This window comes from Lactuca virosa, chromosome 8, assembly GCF_052849685.1.
Source record: "Lactuca virosa cultivar CGN04683 chromosome 8, Lactuca_virosa_CGN04683_v6, whole genome shotgun sequence".
NCBI classification, from domain to species: Eukaryota; Viridiplantae; Streptophyta; class Magnoliopsida; order Asterales; family Asteraceae; genus Lactuca; species Lactuca virosa.
The window spans coordinates 322,854,954-322,876,729 of NC_136433.1; the positions used below are offsets into that span (position 1 = coordinate 322,854,954).

Genomic DNA, 21,776 nt, shown 5'->3' on the forward strand with positions numbered 1-21,776 from the left:
ATACTCTAAGACAGCGACAGTTAAGGGTAAAACTGTCAAAACAAGTTTAAGGGTTATTCACACCTTGTAACATGCTGAGCAAGGTGTGTAAGATTTACACTTAGTATTTTCAATGTCATTTTTATTGAAATACAAAGTCTTACATATCTAGGTTTCATCAAATCATAACACACTACTGATAAACTATAATATGTATAGTTTGAACACTTCGTTTATCAAAGAAACAGTAATACAATCGATTTACAAAACGAGTATTTCATTACAAACTACGTGAACTTGTTAATGAATAAATTTGTGAGACATTCACCTTCGGGATACTCTTAAGTACCACTGAAAAGTCCTGTAGTTATAATCAGAATCTCCTGGAGGGAGAGCGTGATAGTTGTGTATAGATCTATATTGGGTGTAACACCCATAAAATTAAAGCCAATTTAAAACTTTTTAACCCGTTCAAAAACCATTAAGTTATTACAACTTGTTTTCAAAATAGTTTAAACATCAGAGTATCCCCATAACCAAATCACAAAATCATGAAATATGAGGAGCGGTACGATCACGCATTTGCCTTGCCACGATCACCTGATGTACCTGAAACAATAAACTGAAACCGTAATCTCGAAAGCTTAGTAAGTTCCCCCACAATACCCGTACACACATAACCATACAAATACAGCAATGAACAGCATACTATGGGTCCAATCAACCGCCAGGTTAGAATACCCCAGGCCCTCAACCGTCGGGTTGGAATGCCAACATACTACGAGTCCAATCATCCTTGGGATGGAATACTCTCGGCCCACAACCATCGGGTTGGAATGCCCACACACCTATACATACAATAACTACTATGGGTCCAATCATCCTTCGGGATGGAATACCCAAGGCCCTCAACCATCAGGTTGGAATGCCCACCTACTATGAGTCCAATCATCCTACCGGGATGGAATATTCCTGGCCCTCAACCATCAGGTTGGAATGCCCACCTACTATGAGTCCAATCATCCTACCGGGATGGATTACTCCTGGCCCACAACCATCGGGTTGGAATACCCACATACTAGCAAACATGTGCACCTATCAAATAACCATATAACAGTCTACAAGACAACATACTAGGGCCCTATCATCCTACCGGGATGGAATACCCTCTACTACTGCTCAACACGTACACATATAACATGTAATCTCCTACCAGCATACAGACAGTCAGACCAACTACAGGTCACTAAGCATAGCCACATCCAATATACCAGAATACCGATCTAACAGAGCATACCATCATATAGCCGTCCTATCTACCAGGATACTGATCTAACAGAGCATACCATCATATAGCCATCCTATCTACCAGGATACCAACTCACATATCACAGCAGTAACTATCTCAAATAACAAATCAAAGGGCCGGCCTTGGTGCCTTAGACCCTTGGGTATAGTGAGGATAACTCACCTAGCAAATGCCGAACCGAACCACGAAAGCACAATCCCGAAGCACTGCCCCAAACTCCAACACCTTTAGCCATCAATGATCCATTGACATGAATATCCAAATTACCATAATACCCTTGAAGTTCAAACTGGTCAAAGTCAAAGTCCTGGCCAAAGTCAACCTTCCTGATTGACCCTACTCGCCGAGTCAACCCACTGACTCGCCGAGTTCCTAAACTTAGAAAACTCCCATATCACGACTCGACTCTCCGAGTCACCCCATGACTCATCGACTTCAACAATCTCTGATTCCTATCATGTCCAACTCACTGAGTCACCACTCAACTCACTGATCTAAGTCTTAACCAGAAGAGGTTGGGGTTTTGCGTTCTGACTCGCCGAGTCCAAGAACCGACTCGCCGAGTCCACTGCAATCTTCAACAGACTCGATGAGTTGTTCCTCCAACTCGTCGAGTTCATGCCTATCTTCATATGACTCGCCGAGTCCACCCAAGTGACTCGTCGAGTCTCTTCAGTCCTTTATTCAAACAGAGGCTTTTCGAGCCATGTAGGGGCTCCAAACTGTAGATCCACTCTTCTAGGGCATGACTCTCACGTAAAGTTGCAAACTTTACGTGGAAACAAGAAGCTATAGGCCCAAATCAATCTAGGGCTAAGGTTTAAGACAAGGATGCTTCACCAACAAACCAAGGGCTGATACTTTGTGAGTCTCTGGACCAAGACAAGTCTAGATCTAAAGTAGCAACCTCTGATCTAGACCCCTAACCCGAATTAGATCCTTCACATGCCAAAATGGCCCCAAATCTCATTCTTGAATAGATATAAATCCAATAGAGTCAAGGTAACAGCTTGTTACCTCCAAAATGTGTCCAAGATGAAGTAGATTCTAGATCTACACTAATCCCTTGATGCTAGCCTCTTGATCTTCAAGCTGCCTTCTCAATATTCCTCCTCAAAAGCCCAAATCTCTTTAACAATGGAAGCTCACACGATTTTAGGGTTTACTGACTCTCAAGGGCAATAAGGAGGCTGAAAGGAGGACATATGGTCCTATAAATAGGGTGCAAACCCTAAAATTAGGGTTTTCTCTTCCCAAAACCGACTCTTCGAGTCCCGCCGCTGACTCGACGAGTTGGTCACTTAACACGTTGTCACAACTAGCATTCTAGCTAGGAAATTTTGTACTCTTGTAAACATTATCTATTGTAAACTCGTAAACCCTAATTCATGTTATGCTTGAAGTTCAACTATGGAAGCACATTCAAACCTAGATTCATCAAGTAAAGTTGAAAACCCTAGAAATCCTGGTTTAAGTCCATTATGGACTAGGATTTCCTTATTGGACCTAATGGGCCAATAAACTTCCAATGTGACTATTTTGGGCTTAGAACTCGTAATTGGGCTCTAATTCAACCCACTTTCATGAAACTTAACTTTTTGGGCCATAATGGGCCTAAAATGGATTGGTTTACCTTAATGGGCCTTGTTGGGCCATAACAAATCCAATAAGCCCTAATGGGCCATAAAACTCATTCTTTTATGCAATTTGGGCCATAAATTACCCTAAGGGTCCAATGGGCCGAAAACCATCAATTTGGGCTTCATATTATGGACTCTAGCACAAAAGGCCCAAGCCATTCTCTTCCTTCCCTCTCTCTCGGCCCAAGTAGAAAACAAAAAAAAGGGGAAATGGAGGTTGACTTTGGAGGTGTCACCTCCATATTACACATCAAATAACAAGACAATTGCATCTCATACTTCCATGCAAGTTTCTATGATTCAACATGCATCAAGGTTTCTCTCTCTCCTCTCTTCTTGATATCTCGGCCGAGAGCCACAACCCACACATATAAACTTCTTCAAACATCTTCCTTAATCACTCTCAAGTATTCCTTTCCTTCTCCCTCCAAAGATCTCGACGTTTTGCTTGTGTATCAAGAGGATTTCCACAAGAACATCATCATTTCTTGGTAAGTTATACCTATCCAAGGACTATATAACTCTTTTCTCATGTTGGATCACTTCTCTTAAACATTTTTGGTAATCATACTCCTAGAATCATCTCAAGTTCGAGATCTACTCAAAGGTGTTGCTAGGACCCAAAAATCTTCTTTACATCTTCTTCAAAACCAAAACAACTAAGCAAGGTGAGTTCATACCCCTCTATTTTCGGTTTTCATATTATTTATGGGGGAGAATACAAGTAAAATGTGAAGATCTATGTGTGTTTGTATGTTATGTATGATTTCTTGTGTTTTTGTGGTAAATGTGTACTAAAAAATGAAAGATATTTCGAGATCTATAGTTCAAGAAGGAAAAATATGTGATCTAGGTCATACTTCACGTAACATGTCAAGATAAACTACTATACAAGCTTTAAAATAACACACTACAACATAAAAAAAATTTATTGGACTATTTTTGAAAAATAAACAAAAGATGGGGAAAAAGATGTCATTCACGGTTTCTACAAGGATCAAAAGGTCAAAACAGCCAAAATAAGAGTTTTTATAAATATTAGGCTTTTTAAAGGACTAAAAATGTAAATTTTAGCCTAATGGGCTAAAATTTGGGCTTTTCGGCTATTTAGGCCCAAAAATGCGAAAAATCAAATTTAAGGGGCTGAAATGGAAAGTTTTCTCAAAACAGGGGCTATAAACGTAAATAAACTTATTTCAGGGGTTAAAATGGTCTTATTTATCAAAAGGGACTAAAAATGCAAAGATTTTGGATTTTGGGTAAAAAAAAGTGTAAAAATTACGAAAAGTGTGGATTTAAATGCAAATCTTTTAACTAAGTGGCTGAAACTGTTCAAAATAAAACTTTGGGCTTAAAACATTATTTAATTAAGTGTTTAGGCCAAAAATGTCAAGAAAAAGAGTTCAAGGACATAATATGTCATTTTTCATAAAAAGGGCTAATAAGCGCCAACTTTACCAAAATAAGGGCTGAATAGGTCAAACTAATATTTTTAGTCAATTATGTTAATAATAAAATAATTGGGTCAAAATATACAAAACTTTATAACTTATGGGTTTTAAATATAAAAATAACTATTTTTATAAATCTATGAATCGTTATAAAACAAATTCGTGATTATTACGACATATCGATTAAACAATTTCGCAACCAAATATTATACAAAACAAGTAAACATCCTAATGATTGGGCTTGAGAGATTCCAATCATGCTTATTGGGCCTTCGTGACCCATTAACATGACTTTTGGGCCCAACATAAATAATACATGTTATTGGGCCTCCTGTGACCCAATTACATGCTTAAGGGACCCTCAATGGTTTTTACATGCTATTGGGCCTCAGCCCTCCATTAGCATTACTAGTAAGGTCCAAATAAATCATATGCGAAATGGGCCAACGCGCCTTTCGTATACTCGACAGACTTAAATAACATACGAAATTAGTAGGGCCTAGTAGTCCTCTTCTCCACGTCTGTTAGGCTTACCTTCTCTTCAATTAAACTAAAATCAGGTCATTAATCAAAGTTAATCAAATTCATGTGGATTAAGTGAGTAATAACGGGTGACACCAATAAGTGTCGTTCGTAGTCTGTAGTTGTAATCAAAGTCTCCTGGACGGAGAGCAAGAGTTTGTGTATAGATCTATACGGGGGTGACATCCCCACACCTAAGCTGTTCGCTACAGTTAGACTCGGCCAGTCTAGGGTGACAAAATCTTAAGATCAATTTCGGTGTTCATTAGAATGCCAAGACAGACGAACTAGTCATTATCATGCATGGTTATAACGACTCACATAGAAATCCGATATCATTTAAGAAATCAAGGGAAATCATATTCATTCGATGTGACGATACAATAATACAAAACAATCATAACTTGTTATTGGAAAACATCGGGTTTTCCGGGGAAACCAATCTTACTCATTTGTACTTTCAAAAACTCTAATGCAAAACTTCTCATTTGTACACGTTTTGAAATCATTCGCGCATATACTTACAGGATCATCACAACATTTTCATGACAAGTTTCATTACAGAAAATATCGGATTTTCTGGGTTTTACGAACGACATAAACTATTTTACATCAAACACACTTATGAACTCACCAACATTATATATGTTGACCGTTTTCAAAATAACTTGTATTCTCAGGTAATCGTTAGAACGAGGAAGCATCCAGTGTGTTGAAAGTTTCTTTTGTAGTAGCTAATCACCAAACACTTTATATTTTGGGATCATGTAATGTAAACCATGTACTTGATGTAAACAATGCCGGTTGTACTATGTAATGTTTGGTGATGAATGTGTTATGTTTCATGTATATTCATTGTGATGATATTTCAATTTAAGTCACGCGAGCCCTCGGACGTTTCCGCCGTCTGGTTCGGGGGTGTGACACACGTGGCCAAAACCCGCTCCGACTCGACGAGTTAAGATACCTACTCGTCGAGTCTACTCCTTTATTTACACATAGCACCCCGAACTTATATTCCTGAATTTGGGATGTTACAACTCTCCCCCACTTAAATTAGGCTTCGTCCTCGAAGCCTACTGCAGTATACGATTCTGAATATACCTCTTGCACTGCAGTCTCCGATTTCCCAATCAACTCAGGTCCTTCCAGACCCTACCACTGTACCCCTTTTAAAATAACTTCTTCTCGTATCCTTGCCAATAATCCCGGCCGACCACCGGCCTTTTCTACTTAATGTCAGAACACATCAATCCAATATCACCTGATGATACTGCCACCTTCCTGACATGAACACACCTTTGAGACTTGCAAAAGTTAGACACCACAATAATCCACTGAGCTCTGCTATAACACTAATCCACCTTTCCTCCGCCCAAAATTGGCGATAACCCGGATAACCTGCTATAGGGAACGAATCCTGTTTCCATCCTGAATCTATTCCCTTTTACAATGATAGGATACTGCATCCTTCAGCTTCTAGCAACTCCCATGAATCAACCAGCTATATCACATAATCATTCGTACCTAGCTCAATCAGCCTCGGGCTGGAATACCAGGTACGCCTATAACGGGTCCAGTTATCCCAAGGATGGTGTACCCTCACATTCTCACGCATGTTTGGCCCAATCAACCCTCGGGTTGGAATACCAAACACACCAGGTCCAATCAATCATAGGGTCCGGTCATCCTCATGATGGAATACCCTAGATTGGAATACCACTACTCACATAACCCATGCCTACAACCATACTTGAAGCCCAAGGATCCAACCTTGCAGCTCCCTCAATCTACTCTGATTCGACACAACCGAGTGTAACTCACCCAAATCTCGACATCACGTCTACTCCAAACGTACCATGACAGGGAAAATTACTCTCGCGATCTCTAGGTCCACGACCTACGACGGGAATATCCTCACACGGTCTTCAACGCCGGTCTAGACTACTCCCGAGTCTATCAACTCCGCTATCTCTATCTCCTCTGTTCAAATCTCCAATCTGGAGCTACTCACCTTCTCCTCTTCCAAGGATACCTAAACCATGACTTCGCATCATCAGTCGGTGCCGAAATGTCGGAACCTCACTCTACATCGTCCACTTGTGGAGCACGTCGCTATCCCATAACACGTAGATATACTCAGAAACTGATTGCATAACCTACAATCCATAAAGAGTCTTCCGCATTCCCCTTAACATTTTCGACACTTCGGAACAACCCCACTGATTGTTATAGCATAGCAGTATCCTCACTGCTCGCTCAAGGATCCACCATACATACAGGGTTCTTACCATAACTGGAATGCCTCACCGCACCACTTCCCATAACCGACATCCAAACTGCGTCAGGCGACTTCCTTCGAAACCACGCCCCATCCGAGAATTTCCAATTCTCCCCCCACTTAGAGCACTAACTACTGTCTACCGGTGGCGAAGCTGGTACGCGACTCAATCGTCCCAATCCGAGACAACGAACTTCAAGGGATCCGGGTTCCCGCTGATGATTCCGAATCTCTGGATCATGTCCTTCCTCTCTCTTGAATGCATCACCAGATACTACCGCTCTATAATTTCTCAATAATAACTTCTCACTATCATCTAATATGCTCTAATAACTTATGCAGGAAACAAACAACTAATAATAACATGAACAAGATATAGAAGAAATGACATACCAGCTGTCACCTCTGGCGCTGTCCCGATCTCCTCGTCCACAAGCTCATAAGCACGCCCTGGAGCCTTCGGAGGCTCTGCTCGACCCTGACCCCCGTCAGTAAGTCTCAAAGTGGCTGGTGCTGGGACCTGCACTGGCCTGGCAGCCAAGAGAGGACACTGGGTCTTCATATGGCCCACCTGATCACAATGATAACAAAGTCGGACTCCGACAGCTGGAGCCTGCTGCCTGCAATCCCTGGCTATGTGGCCTTCCTTGCCACACTTGTGGCACCCAGAAGAAGATCGACAAACTCCATCATGTACCTTACCGCACTTCCCACAAGTGCGACTCCTATGACTTTCCTGATGATAATCAGCGACCCTCATCCGTTTCGGCGCAGGCTGCGACTGCACCGGGGCCTGCCTCTGCTCCCTCAGCTGGAGCTCAATCTCTAACTTGCGCCGCCTGGCGGCCTCCTGCAACTCCAACAAAGTATCACATATCTGTGTGGACACAAACTGTCTGATGTCCCTCTTGAGCATGCTCAGATACCGGGTCATCTGAGCCTGCTCCGAAGCAAACTCAGGGCAGAACATCGCCCTCTTCGTAAACATCCTGGTGATCTCCGTCACCGACTACGAATCCTGTCTAAGCTCTAAAAACTCCTGAGCCAATCTCTCCCGCTCTACCCGCGGAACATAACGAGTACTAAACATATCCCGAAACTGATCCCAAGTCACCGCAGCTCGCTGCGCGTCAGAGTATGATCCCGTAGTCAACCTCCACCAATCCTTCGCCCCGAGCCTCAAAAGGTTCAGGGCTCACCTCACCCTCTGCTCAGCAGGGCACGAACACGTGAAGAAACATCCCTCCACATCCGACAACCATCTCATAGCCACGATCGGATCCTGAACCCCGTCGAAGGTAGGGGGCTTCGTATTATCGAAGTCCCGGTACTGGAAGCCCCGACCGGCTCCTCCCCCTACCGCTGCTACAGCCGTCTCAGTAAGAGCTGCATAACGATCATCGAAGTACTCCCTTATAGCGGACTTAATAGTCCCAAACAACTCCGGGATCTGACCCCGGACAATCTCGACCACCTCCTCGCGGATGATCTCCCTGACCCGATCCTCTGTCAACACTGGCTCCCCCTGGCCGATAATCTCAGGTGCCTCTGGGGCCTCGTGCTCACCCTGTCCCGATCCCGATCCGGATCCGGTCACGACACGCCTTGTAACCACCATACTGAAAATAGAAGAGGAAGATATCAGACAATCCGCCTAGATAACCGGGGACCAACTCCCTTCTAAACCCTAGGGGTTGTGACTTCCTTGCTACGCGTATGGGTCCTGTGCTTTCAGTAGTACGGGCCCATACTACCTTCCACACCTACCCATATTTGTCTCAAGTATCACCACAACACCCTAACAATAAACATAACATAGCGAGCGCTAGATCCTCACTCCTAGAGGAATACTAAATATCTCATAACTGGCCTCCCGACCTCTCACTACCCACCCATCAATGAAACTTCCACCAACCCTGCAACACTAGTGTATGCTAGCCATACATAACGCTGGACCCTATAGACTTTCGAATATCCAATCCTACCCTAAGCTCCCAATCAAACAAGAACAGAACATAAGGCCAAATCAAGCATTCTCAAGCTATAAGATCTTAATTATGTATAACCGTGATGCATACACTAAGCAACTACAGTAATGATGTCAATCTCATATAAAGGAAACCCTAGGCTAGCAGACATCATGTAATCAGGCAATTCTATCATGCAATTCCAGAAGATCCCTAGCCTAGCACTAGCATGCTGTTCTAACATATCACATAATCAAATAACTGTATGGTATTTTGGGGTCTACTTACTGGGTCTGGCTGATCGTACACCCTGCATCCTCCTTTACTTATTTTGAAAACCATTTAAAAATTCATTTTAAAATCCTTTCCTTGATTTGAGACTGGATTCACACGAGTGTTCCTCCAATTCACTCAAACCAAGGCTCTGATACCAACTTGTAACACCCATAAAATTAAAGCCAATTTAAAACATTTTAACCCGTTCAAAAACCATTAAGCTATTACAACTTGTTTTCAAAATAGTTTAAACATCAGAGTATCCCCAGAACCAAATCACAAAATCATGAAATATGAGGAGCGGTACGATCAGGCCTTTGCCTTGCCACGATCACCTGATGTACCTGAAACAATAAACTTAAACCGTAAGATCGAAAGCTTAGTGAGTTCCCCCAAAATATCCGTACACACATAACCATACAAATACAACAATGAACAACATATTATGGGTCCAATCAACTGCCAGGTTGGAATACCCCAGGCCCTCAACCGTCGGGTTGAAATGCCAACATACTACGAGTCCAATCATCCTTGGGATGGAATACTCTCGGCCCACAACCATCGGGTTGGAATGCCCACACACCTATACATACAATAACTACTATGGGTCCAATCATCCTTTGGGATGGAATACCCCAGGCCCTCAACCATCAGGTTGGAATGCCCACCTACTATGAGTCCAATCATCCTACCGGGCTGGAATACTCCTGGCCCTCAACCATCAGGTTGGAATGCCCACCTACTATGAGTCCAATCATCCTACCGGGATGGAATACTCCTGGCCCACAACCATCGGGTTGGAATGCCCACATACTAGCAAACATGTGCACCTATCAAATAACCATATAACAGTCTACAAGAAAACATACTAGGACCCTATCATCCTACCAGGATGGAATACCCTCTACTACTGCTCAACACGTTCACATATAACAGGTAATCTCCTACCAGCATACAGACAGTCAGACCAACTACAGGTCAATAAGCATAGCCACATCCAATCTACCAGAATACCGATCTAACAGAGCATACCATCATATAGCCGTCCTATCTACCAGGATACTGATCTAACAGAGCATACCATCATATAGCCATCCTATCTACCAGGATACCAACTAACATATCACAGCAGTAACTATCTCAAATAACAAATCAAAGGGCCGGCCTTGGTGCCTTAGACCCTTGGGTATAGTGAGGATAACTCACCTAACAACTGCTGAACCGAACCACGAAAGCACAATCCCGAAGCACTGCCCCAAACTCCAACACCTATAGCCATCAATTATCCATTGACATGAACATCCAAATTACCATCAATTATCCTGGCCAAAGTCAACCTTCCTGATTGACCCTACTCGCCGAGTCAACCCACTGACTCGCCGAGTTCCAAAGCTCACAAAACTCCCATATCACGACTCGACTCTCCGAGTCACCCCATGACTTGTCGAATTCAACAATCTCTGAGTCCTATCATATCCAACTCACTAAGTCACCACTCAACTCACTGATCTGAGTCTTAACCAGAAGAGGTTGGGGTTTTGCGTTCTGACTCGCCGAGTCCAAGAACAGACTCGCCGAGTCCACGACAATCTTCAACAGACTCGCCGAGTTGTTCCTCCAACTCGTCGAGTTCATGCCTATCTTCATATGACTCGCCGAGTCCACCCATGTGACTCGTCGAGTCTCTTCAGTCCTTTATTCAAATAGAGGCTTTTCGAGCCATGCAGGGGCTCCAAACTGTAGATCCACTCTTCTAGGGCATGACTCTCACGTAAAGTTGCAAACTTTACGTGGAAACAAGAAGCTATAGGCCCAAATCAATCTAGGGCTAAGGTTTAAGACAAGGATGCTTCACCAACAAAGCAAGGGCTGATACTTTGTGAGTCTCTGGACCAAGACAAGTCTAGATCTGAAGTAGCAACCTCAGATCTAGACCCCTAACCCGAATTAGATCCTTAACATGCCAAAATGGCCCTAAATCTCATTCTTGAATAGATATAAATGCAATAGAGTCAAGGTAACAGCTTGTTACCTCCAAAATGTGTCCAAGTTGAAGTAGATTTTGGATCTACACCAATCCCTTGATGCTAGCCTCTTGATCTTCAATCTCCCTTCTCAATATTACTCCTCCAAAGCCCAAATCTCTTTAACAATGGAAGCTCACACGATTTTAGGGTTTACTGACTCTCAAGGGCAATAAGGAGGCTGAAGGGAGGACATATGGTCCTTTAAATAGGGTGCAGACCCTAAAATTAGGGTTTTCTCTTCCCAGCACCGACTCGTCGAGTCCCGCCGCCGACTCGGCGAGTTGGTCACTTAACACGTGGCCAAAACCCGCTCCGACTCGACGAGTTAAGATACCTACTCGTCGAGTCTACTCCTTTATTTACACATAGCACCCCGAACTTATATTCCTGAATTTGGGATGTTACACTGGGTCTGACAAACCCGCACCTAAGCGGCTTGCAACAGCTAGACCGACAGGTCTGGGGTGACAAATGTCATAACATTCTGACGCCTGAAGAAAGTCGTGTACGAGGCCTTCGAGTTTTAGCATGGTTATAACATCTCACATGGGGAATTAACAAAACACACAGTTCACGGAGATTTAAGGATTTCACAAAAATGAGTTTTATTTAAATATAAAACCACACACATAAATATGCCGATTTACTTACATATACTAAGTCGTGGTTCGGTTAAGACTACAACAAACCTTTTAGAAAATATTGGATTTTCTGGAAACAAACTTTAAGGAACAACATTCATTTTTCATTCATAAATTGCTTATGAACTCACCAGCTTTAATGCTTATAAACAACTTGTATTCTCAGGTATTCAGTAATACAGGTAACCACAAGATTTTTGAAGGCAGGACGCTAAGGCGCAGACTTTTGCAATATTTTGACATCATATGTAATTTATTTGGAAACATGTAATTTTGCAACGATATAACCTTTTAAATTATATTTAGGATGGTTGTGTTTACTTTCTTCACTATGGTTATGATACTGAGCATGACGTCCTCCGCCCCCGAATGTTTCCTCCGTTCCGGTTTGGGGGTGTGACACCATCCTTTCCCTCTTCTTCTCTATAACTCTAGACACAACAATCCAATACCAACACCACCTCCTACTCCACTGCCTACATCCCCTCCATCATCCAAACCGGAGATTAAAGCACAAAACGCCACTGTTTCTTTTTCAACCATTCATTGTTGTTATTTATATCTAGGGTGTACTCGCTTCCCCCACCATCTCTTCAACAGAAAAATTAGTACGCTTTCTGAATAAACCCATTTGTCTCTCATCCTCAACTCTGTCTTTGTAGACGTACTAGGAGCACACACACGCAACAAAACCTCCTTCTGCCTTCTAGTAGAAATAAAGACTGAAGCAGAAACATATTTCAAACACTCCTCATAATTTCTTCAACATTAGGGTTTTAAAGCTCTAATATGTTATTGGTAAGTAAGGCTTATGTTCAGATATAATTTTTTTTCTCTTTGTCTCTCTTTTATAAAGAATTCAGTGTCAAAACCCCTATGTGCACAATCTGATTGAAATTCCCAAAAACCTATGAATCATTTGTGTTGCCGGTTTGTTTGTGGCTTCGATTTGCAAGAAGTATGGAACCAAATCGTGGAACCATGAATATGTACAAGATGAATGAACTCTAATTTGGTTCCACTTCATTAACATCAAGCTTTGAATCCAAAATAAAAGGTAATAGCTTTCCGTTTCTCGACAGCCTACGACACAAAAAAAAAATTCTTTACTTACTTCTTCCTTAGTGATCTAGACTCTGTTATCTACTTGTTGGTGGAATATCTATTAGTTTCAAGTTTAATTTAAGTCGAACTAATGAAGTGCACGTGAGGTGTTCAATGAAATGCTCAAGTGAGACTGGACAATAATTTCTTGCATTTTTGGTTGTGTAAAAATGGAGTTGAATGTACAGATTAAATTTATCTTTAAAATGATCATATCGCTTTGCCTCCGAGTATATATAAATAAAACGGATGGATAAATCATCCGAGTATATATAAATAAAACGGATGGATAAATCAGTTTTTAAATTATATGGAGTATACAAATATGCCGTTCAAAAAAAATTATATATAAATACTAGTTTTTTTTACAAGACTTCCAATTTCTCCAATAACTTGTGTAATTTAATAGTATCCTACTTTTTTCGCAAAAGTTGGCAACAAATCAATCCAATTATTGGATATAAAGTTCCTATTTCATATATAAAAAAATTGAATCATTTTTTTATAAGTCATGGAAATAATTTAGCTACAAATGAGCAGTGTTCCCCAGCTGCCTTCTTGAAGACCAATAAGTGCAAACGAATATTAGACCCTACAAGTTTTCAAACCAATTCCCTTCCTTTTCGGGAATGTGCTTTTAGTCAGACCACCACCGTTATATAAGGGCGGTTGACACCCCCCCACCACCACCCCAAACCATCCCAAAAGCAAAGGTAAAACAAAACAAAAACATGTCAAAAAAATAATAATATTAATAAGAGACGTGACATATCTGATAATAAATATCATAATTCATAAATGATAATATGCACCAAAATAAATTGGTTAAGGGAATCCTAGCTAAGAAATGATTTTGCATGGCAAATGTTTGCTTTTTCATTGGGAATTAAGGGAGAGAGAGAGGGAGAGAAATATGAAAAAGTTATTTTTGTTTTTGAATTTTGGATCTGATTGGTTTTGGCTTTATAATGTTACCAAGGAGGATTAGAACAACTGGAATGATAGTTCCAATGTAGTATACGCTCCCATATGCAGCCAGTGTTTCATTGAAATTTAACACATATAACAATATTAATATCCATTTTTTATGTTTAATAATAATAAATAAAATTTCACACTAACCATGAAACCAACACATGAGTAGTTTAGGACAAGAAGAGTGTAAGCGAAATTCATGAGCATAAACATCTTCTTGATCATCCCCATATTTGGTGGGGCCGATTGTTGCCATCTGTAAATTGCTGCTCATACACAAATAAAAAAATTAAAAACTAATTAACAATTTGATAGTATTTTATATTTTTTTTTGTTTTTGTAAACATTTTTTAAATGATGATCAAAGATTCTTACCTCTTGAACCAACAATCATCAAAGCAGATAGAACAAAGAATATCATGTACCCAGGATATAATCCATATCATTATCACAAACATATTTATATATATACTTTTAATTTGTAAGAAATTTAAAAAAATAATAATAAATAAATAAACAGAATAAAAGTAAAAAATTAAACATACATGCCATACAACACTAACGGTCTGTGTTGCTAACAATTGCAAAAACCCAGCCTTCTTTCCCTTCTGAACAAGTCTGTCATAAACATCTGATAACACAAAAGCAAATGACCATTTCACCCTTATATTCCAAAAAACAAGATTGGTCAAATTTTAACATGAATCAGAGACTAAATGACCATTCTACCCTTAAAATGAAAACACTTACAATGACGAAGCCATGTGCTGACTTGGATGTTCCAGACAAGTGGCAACTCAACTGAGCTTTTAGCAAACTCAACACCCAAAACATCAACATTTTTAGCACAAGCCCAAAGGGGTTTAGGCGAGGGCGAATTCGTCCAACCACTAAAACCAACGCCCAAAATGATAATAGAAGCTTCTGAAATTGACCAAATGAAATAATATTTCCAACGAGCTGTAAATCCTGACATGTATTGGTAGCTCAAACATTGCACAAATCCCCATTCTTGATAAATTGACTCAATGAATCTTAATAATGGATGACTTGGGACAAGATATAAATATAATTCCATGTAAAAACCAGCTTGAAGAAGAGCTTTTAATGTTGCCAAGAATGGTAATGGTGTGCCTTTATCAGATTTAGTCCAAATCTGTATAGAAAGTGAGATTCAAATGAGGGAAGAATAAAGAAATGAGAAAAAAGGAAAGTTGAAAGTTGAAAGTTAAAAGGGATAATGACTTAAAAGGGTAATATATTTTTCGATTTGTACACATTTGGTCACTGAGTTTTTTTTTCGTCCACATTTACCCCTTCAACTTGTTAAACTGTATACATTCAGTCCTTATGACCGGCTATTCCAGGTTACCCGGTAAAAATGACTTAATAGGGTAATATATTTCTCACTTTGTACACATTTAGTCCTTAATATTTTTGTACACATTTAGTCCTTTTTTTTTTTGCAAAATAAGTCATTTTTTTGTACTCATTCAGTACTTATGAATGATTTTTTAGTTTTTTCTCACGAAATCTTACGTGGTACATTCATTAATGAGGTGTATGGGGCTTTTGATGCTTATATCCATCACGATCTCGAATACTTGGTTGCTTAGGTCATGTGTTCTGAACGTCATAACTTCTTCATATGATCTCGGATTTTAATGATCTTTATATTCATGCGTTCGTATTTTAGTCTACTACAACTTTCATTTAGATTACTCCCATTAAAAAATAATATATTTTTACTTACAATTTTTATATCCATACGCGGTGGCGGATTTAGTATGGTCCCGATGTTGCACCGACAACACCTGTTTTTTCTGTTCGTAGTGGAAAACTTTTTGCTTTTTTTTTTTACGTTTATACCTATTTTCCATGTATCGGCAACACCTATTTCATCTCGGCAACACCTACTATGTATTACCACGTCTTCCCCTGTCCATACGTTTTTTATGAATGCATGTATGTATGTTTTTTTTTATAAAATCGTTAGTAAAAATATATTACATTTTAACGGAAGTAATCTTAATGAAAGTTGTAGTAGACTCAAAAAATGAACACGTGGATAAAGATCCTTAAAATCTGATATCGTATGAAGAAGTTACGATGTTCAAAATACAAGACCTAAGCCAAACCACAACACTTACGCAACCAAGCAGTCGAGATCGCATTGGACATAAGCATCAACAACCCAAACACCTCATCAATGATTGTCTCACGTAAGATGTCGTGAAAAAAACCTAAAGAAATCATTCATAAGTACTGAATGAGTACCAAAAAAGGACTTATTTTGAAACAAAAAAAATGTTAAGGACTAAATATGTACAAAAATATTAAGGACTAAATGTTTACAAAATGAAAAATATATTACCCTATCAAGTTATTTTTCCCGGCTAACCTAGAGTAACAGGTCATAAGGACTGAATGTGTACAGTTTAACAAGTTTAAGGGGTAAATGTGGACGAAAAAAAAACTCAGTGACCAAATGTGTACAAATCGAATAATATGTTACCCTTTTAAGTCATTATCCCAAGTTAAAATTATGATTTTACCCCTTTTCTTTCGGTCCAGTCAAGGTAATCATTGACTTCATAAACTGGGCGTGCAAAGTGGCTCCCACAACAGAGGCAGTATCCGATGTATTCGATTAAATTTGGTAATTTGGTAAATTTAATACCCTCAACTTCTTCTATTTTGAGACAACCCTCAACTTTTTCTTTACCTTTGTTTTACGCACTTATGATAATATTTGTTGGCTGTTGCTAAATGAGCTGTAATTGTTTGGATGTAGGACATAGGGTGGTCAAATGAAGTTGTGTACAAAATGTTATATGAAATGGATGTGGGAGTATTATGTGGATGCTACAACAGGTAAGAGATCATCATTAAGCTTCAATTTCTGTTTTTTTAGTTTCGCACATAAGTTGAAATTTTGATTTCTAGTTTCCATAGATCCAACCTTCATGTTTTCATCCTCAAAGTTAATGCATGTTTGTTGACATACCAGACGCCTACGAATAGATATAGACTCTATAAATGGTCGGGTGGGTATTTTTTTTTTCTGAATTTGACATAACTATATCTTTGATAGTCATGTTTGTTTGTTCGGTTGTGCAAGGACAATTAGATGGAGTTTAACAGCACATGCAGCTAGGGAAGTGGATTGGAGTGGGACAACAAATAGAACAAATGCAGCAAGGGTATTTTTTTCTGAATTTGACATAACTATATCTATGATTTTGTTTTTCATCTTACCTTTTCTGATTGTTTTTTGTTATTCTGATTTAAGTTCGTAAATTTTCAAGTTCTGATTCCGATTAATGGTGGAATGTTCTCTAGGGAAGTGGATTGGAGTGGCCAATCCTGTAATGATGGGATGCACCATGGGAGTGGTATACAGTTTCACTGACCACATTTGCTTGTGGATTAGGGTAAGTTTGCTTATCTTTGTTCGCATGAGTCATGCTTTCCATACAAACCCTAAGTTCTTATATGTAGCTTGTATATGCATTAAAAATTTAAAAAAAAATCCCTATAAACCTTATGTTAAAAGAAGATTTATCCTATCCTTTTTTTAGTTTGGTATTTTTTTGTGAATGTAGTATTCCTTATAATTATCACTTTACCTTTGTCTTTGTGTCGATGTAGTTTAACATACAGAGGTTAGTATTTGAAGAATGACAGGGGATTAAAACAGTGGAAGAAGCCGAATCAACACTATTATAGTTAATAAAAAGAGGTGCTATTACATTGTGCACAAGTAACAAATTAAGATCCAAATTTCCAAAATAGTTTGTGTTTTATGTTTGCTGTTATTTGGATTAGGAAGATTTGTTTTTCTAGTTTGACTAATGTTAATAAAATAACAATTTCATGTGATTTATTTTGAATATTAGTACATTTATTTTATGAAATGGATTGAATTGTTATATAAGTATTTTATTTTGCATTATGAGACTTTTAAATGTGTTATTTAATTTGAAATTTAGTAAATCTATCAAATATATATATATATATATATATATATATATATATATATATATATATATATATATATATATATAAAACGTTTAAATTATGACACACAAAAATGTGTGTCATCTTTCTTTATGACAGGGGCTTTAATGATACGCAATGTGAGTCGTAAACGCGCACCGTAAGGTTACGACACGCAAATGCGTGTCGTCATCTTTTTGACAAGGCCTTCCTTGACACACATTGTGTGTCGTAAACGCGCGTCGTAAATGCGCGTCGTAAGGTTAGGACACGCAAATGTGTGTCATCTTCCTTTATGACAGGGCCTTCCTTGACACGCATTTGCGTGTCATCTGTGGCTTTTATGATACGAAATACGTGTCATTAAAGGTTATTTATTAGTACTGTTAGTGAGCTTCCGCCAAAATACCACCATTTAAACATATCACATATACAATCAAACACGTCGAGTCCAGTCAACCATCGAGTTGGAATACCCCAGGCCCAGTCATGGCAGGCGGCGGCGGAGAGTGATGGAACGACAGCTGCATGGCGGCGACGACAGTGGTCGGACGACTGCAATATTATCACACCCCAAAACCGGAATGGCGGAAACGTTCTTGGGTGGAGGGCGTCATGTTAAGTATCACAAGACATGCATCATAGTAATCAAAGTAATAAACAGCCATTTCATTAGAAAGAAAGTGTTTACAACGTATGTGGTTCACATATCATAGACTACAAAGTAAATAACAAAATAAGACATGAAGCTATTCTGTTCCATGTTCTGAATCCCAGTGCGCGTACATGTCTACTGGTCTCCTGAGAATACAAGTTATTTTGAAAGAGTAGATCAGCATTTAAGCTGGTGAGTTCATAAGATTTTAGTGATGTAATGTAAGTTGTAAGAGAGTTGTAGTAAGTTGTAAGTTTTGTTTAGAAAAGTTCGCCTGTTCCTCCAGAAAATACTATATTTCCTGCTTTGATGAAAGATAAGTAAAATGACTCTACAATCCTTTCTATGAGTACTAAATGGATACAAGTTATATAAAACCCAGAGTAAACAAACAATCGGTTGTGTGTATCTGCCCCAAGCCCACAACCAAACAAGGAACAAGAAATGAGGCGGAAGGCACACATCCCATTGTTTGTTAGGTCATCGTTGTATATAACCCTGGCGTATTCACTTGGTACTCATGGAGTTAACTGTAATAGTTCATTTATATTTGATGAAAAGATTCTTTAAGAAAACCCTTATTTCTTTTAGTAAAAATGGTAACCACAGTGGTTCCTTCTATAATCACTTAGTTTATACTAGCTATATATAATCTAATATCGAACAGATAGTTAATTATGTGAATCTGCCCTAAGCCCACAACCAAACAAGGAACAGGAAATGAGGCGGAAAGCACACATCCAACTACCTATCGGGTATTAGTTATATATAACCCTGATGTATAAACTAAGGTATTATAGAATTAACCACCTAAGGTCCTTTAAGTTTATATTGGTTTAATAAAATGGATTAAACCCTTTACTGGTAAGTTTCTAGTTTTGTATACCAAATGTTCTATTTGAAAAGTATGTTTTGTACTAGAAAACGGTGCATTGAATTTGTGTCCTATGACCTGGCCCATACCTGGTACCCCTTATGATTACTTGGTGTATACGGAACATATATATAGCTAAGATCGGATAGATAGTAGGCTGGGTGAATCTGCTTTAAGCCCACAACCAAACAAGGAACAGGAAATGAAGCGGAAAGCACACATCTTACTACCTATCGGATCCGATTAATATATATTCCAGATGTATAAACTAAGGAATCATAAAGTTGGCATTATAGGCCCCTTTCTACTGAATGTACTAGACTCGACTGTTCTGTTTGTCGCTTGAAAAGATGTAAGTTTTCCCTAGTTTATAACTATCTTAACTCGAAAATAGTTTGTATTAACTTTCAAGTGGTACTGTCACAATATGAAAGTAATGGGAAAAATGAAAGTACACAATTATCTTTTGAATTGACATCCTGACGTACTGATTACCTTAAAACATGTTTGTTTTATTAAGGTCATAATGTGATGAGTAGTACCCATACTATACGCTCTCCCTGCAAGAGATTATGGGGACCAAACGCGACTTCCGCAAACAAATTGCTTGGCCGTGTAAAATTCCCATTAAAGTTATATGATCATGTATACCCAATTTACTATCACCTTTTGTTTAGAACAATGAGTTAGTGATTATTGGTATAATTAGATCCTGTATTGTTCTCCTGCTATATCATTTAGTATGTTCTCTCTGTTATAGTATCTTAGTATGTTCTTTGTGTTATCATGTATTGTATCTACCTCCGTGTTTCTCTTTATAGTATGCTCTTTATGTTATCGTGTATTGTATCTACCTCCCTATTTCTCTTTATAGTATGTTCTAGTATCTAGTATGAACTGAACCCCTGAACTATACCTATTATAGTTTACTAGTATCTTTACTTGAATTGTTACTGAAAAGACTCATCTATCTACTAAGTTATGACTATACTTTAAAAACGAAGTTTTAAAAACTAAGGTAACATAACTTAAAAAGAGTTTTTGAAATGTTTTGATCACTTATAAAAGACATAAGTAATCTATTGAAAGATGTTTATAACAAACATTTACACAATTATCATTGTGTTCAACTTGTATTCCCCCCCCCCCTTAAAAGCATTTAAAACAGTTTAAAAGATTGATTATAGGGGTATGAACTCACCTTATGTGGGTGATTCAAACGAATATGCGCGTAAGGATGAGTTCCACGAATGAAGTCCCGAGACACAAACGAGTCCTAAGTGACATATAATGGCATATATTGTCGTGGATATAGTGTTTATAAGAAACCATATGCAAGGAAACACCTTTAGGGACTAGGAAACACTTGGACCAAGTGTTAGAATCACATGTGATTCATCTAAGGAGAGTGTACGGCCACTAAATGGAGTGTGCGGCCATGGGTGTACGGCCATGGAGTGTATGGCCGTACACTCATGGTAACAAGTGCAAAAAAGTGTCTTTTAATGATAGGGAAGCTTGTGGGATAATTTCTCATCAAGTGTTGAAGTTAGGTTTGCACTTTGGAGGCCCTTTAGGGGTGTTTTGAGGGGTGTACGGCCACACATGGGTGTATGGCCGTACACTCCTTATGATCTTGAGTTTTGGTCGATTCTAGGGTGTTTAACAAGTGTTCCTAACATGTACTAAGCATAGTGAAGGAGTACTTACGATTTGGAGGCTCAAGAGGGCTCACAATCACCAAGAACAAGTGTATGTTCTTGGTGTTCTTGGTGAAATGGATGAAGATTTGAAGATCTATCGTAAAGAGTTGTTTTCATGGATGAATCAAAGGGTGTTACTAGGTTAAGAAGAATAACAACAAATCAAAACGGAAAAAGGCTTACATTCTTGAAGATCGGGGTGAAAAGCTCGATGATAGTTGAGAGAGAAATCGATGTTCTTGACTTGGAAACTGATGAAATGGCTTAGGAATGAAGGGATATCACTCTAATGGAGGGGGTGTATGGCCAGCATGGGTGTACGGCCGCATACACATGTATGTACGGCCGTACACTCATGTGTACATCCGTACAC

At 39.1% G+C, this 21,776-nt stretch overlaps 1 protein-coding gene across 1 annotated transcript; it reads right to left on the reverse strand.

Moving 5' to 3' along the window:
• Positions 1 to 14,117: 14,117 nt before the first annotated feature.
• Positions 14,118 to 17,639, reverse strand: LOC145131747 (lysophospholipid acyltransferase 1-like). Its single transcript, XM_079066403.1, has 7 exons — positions 17,558 to 17,639; positions 16,728 to 16,864; positions 14,923 to 15,328; positions 14,720 to 14,803; positions 14,548 to 14,613; positions 14,320 to 14,438; positions 14,118 to 14,257 (listed from the first exon to the last, which is right to left on the reverse strand). The coding sequence occupies exons 1-7, from the start codon at positions 17,637 to 17,639 to the stop codon at positions 14,120 to 14,122; spliced, it is 1,032 nt and encodes a 343-aa protein (XP_078922529.1). The 3' UTR covers positions 14,118 to 14,119.
• Positions 17,640 to 21,776: the final 4,137 nt, after the last annotated feature.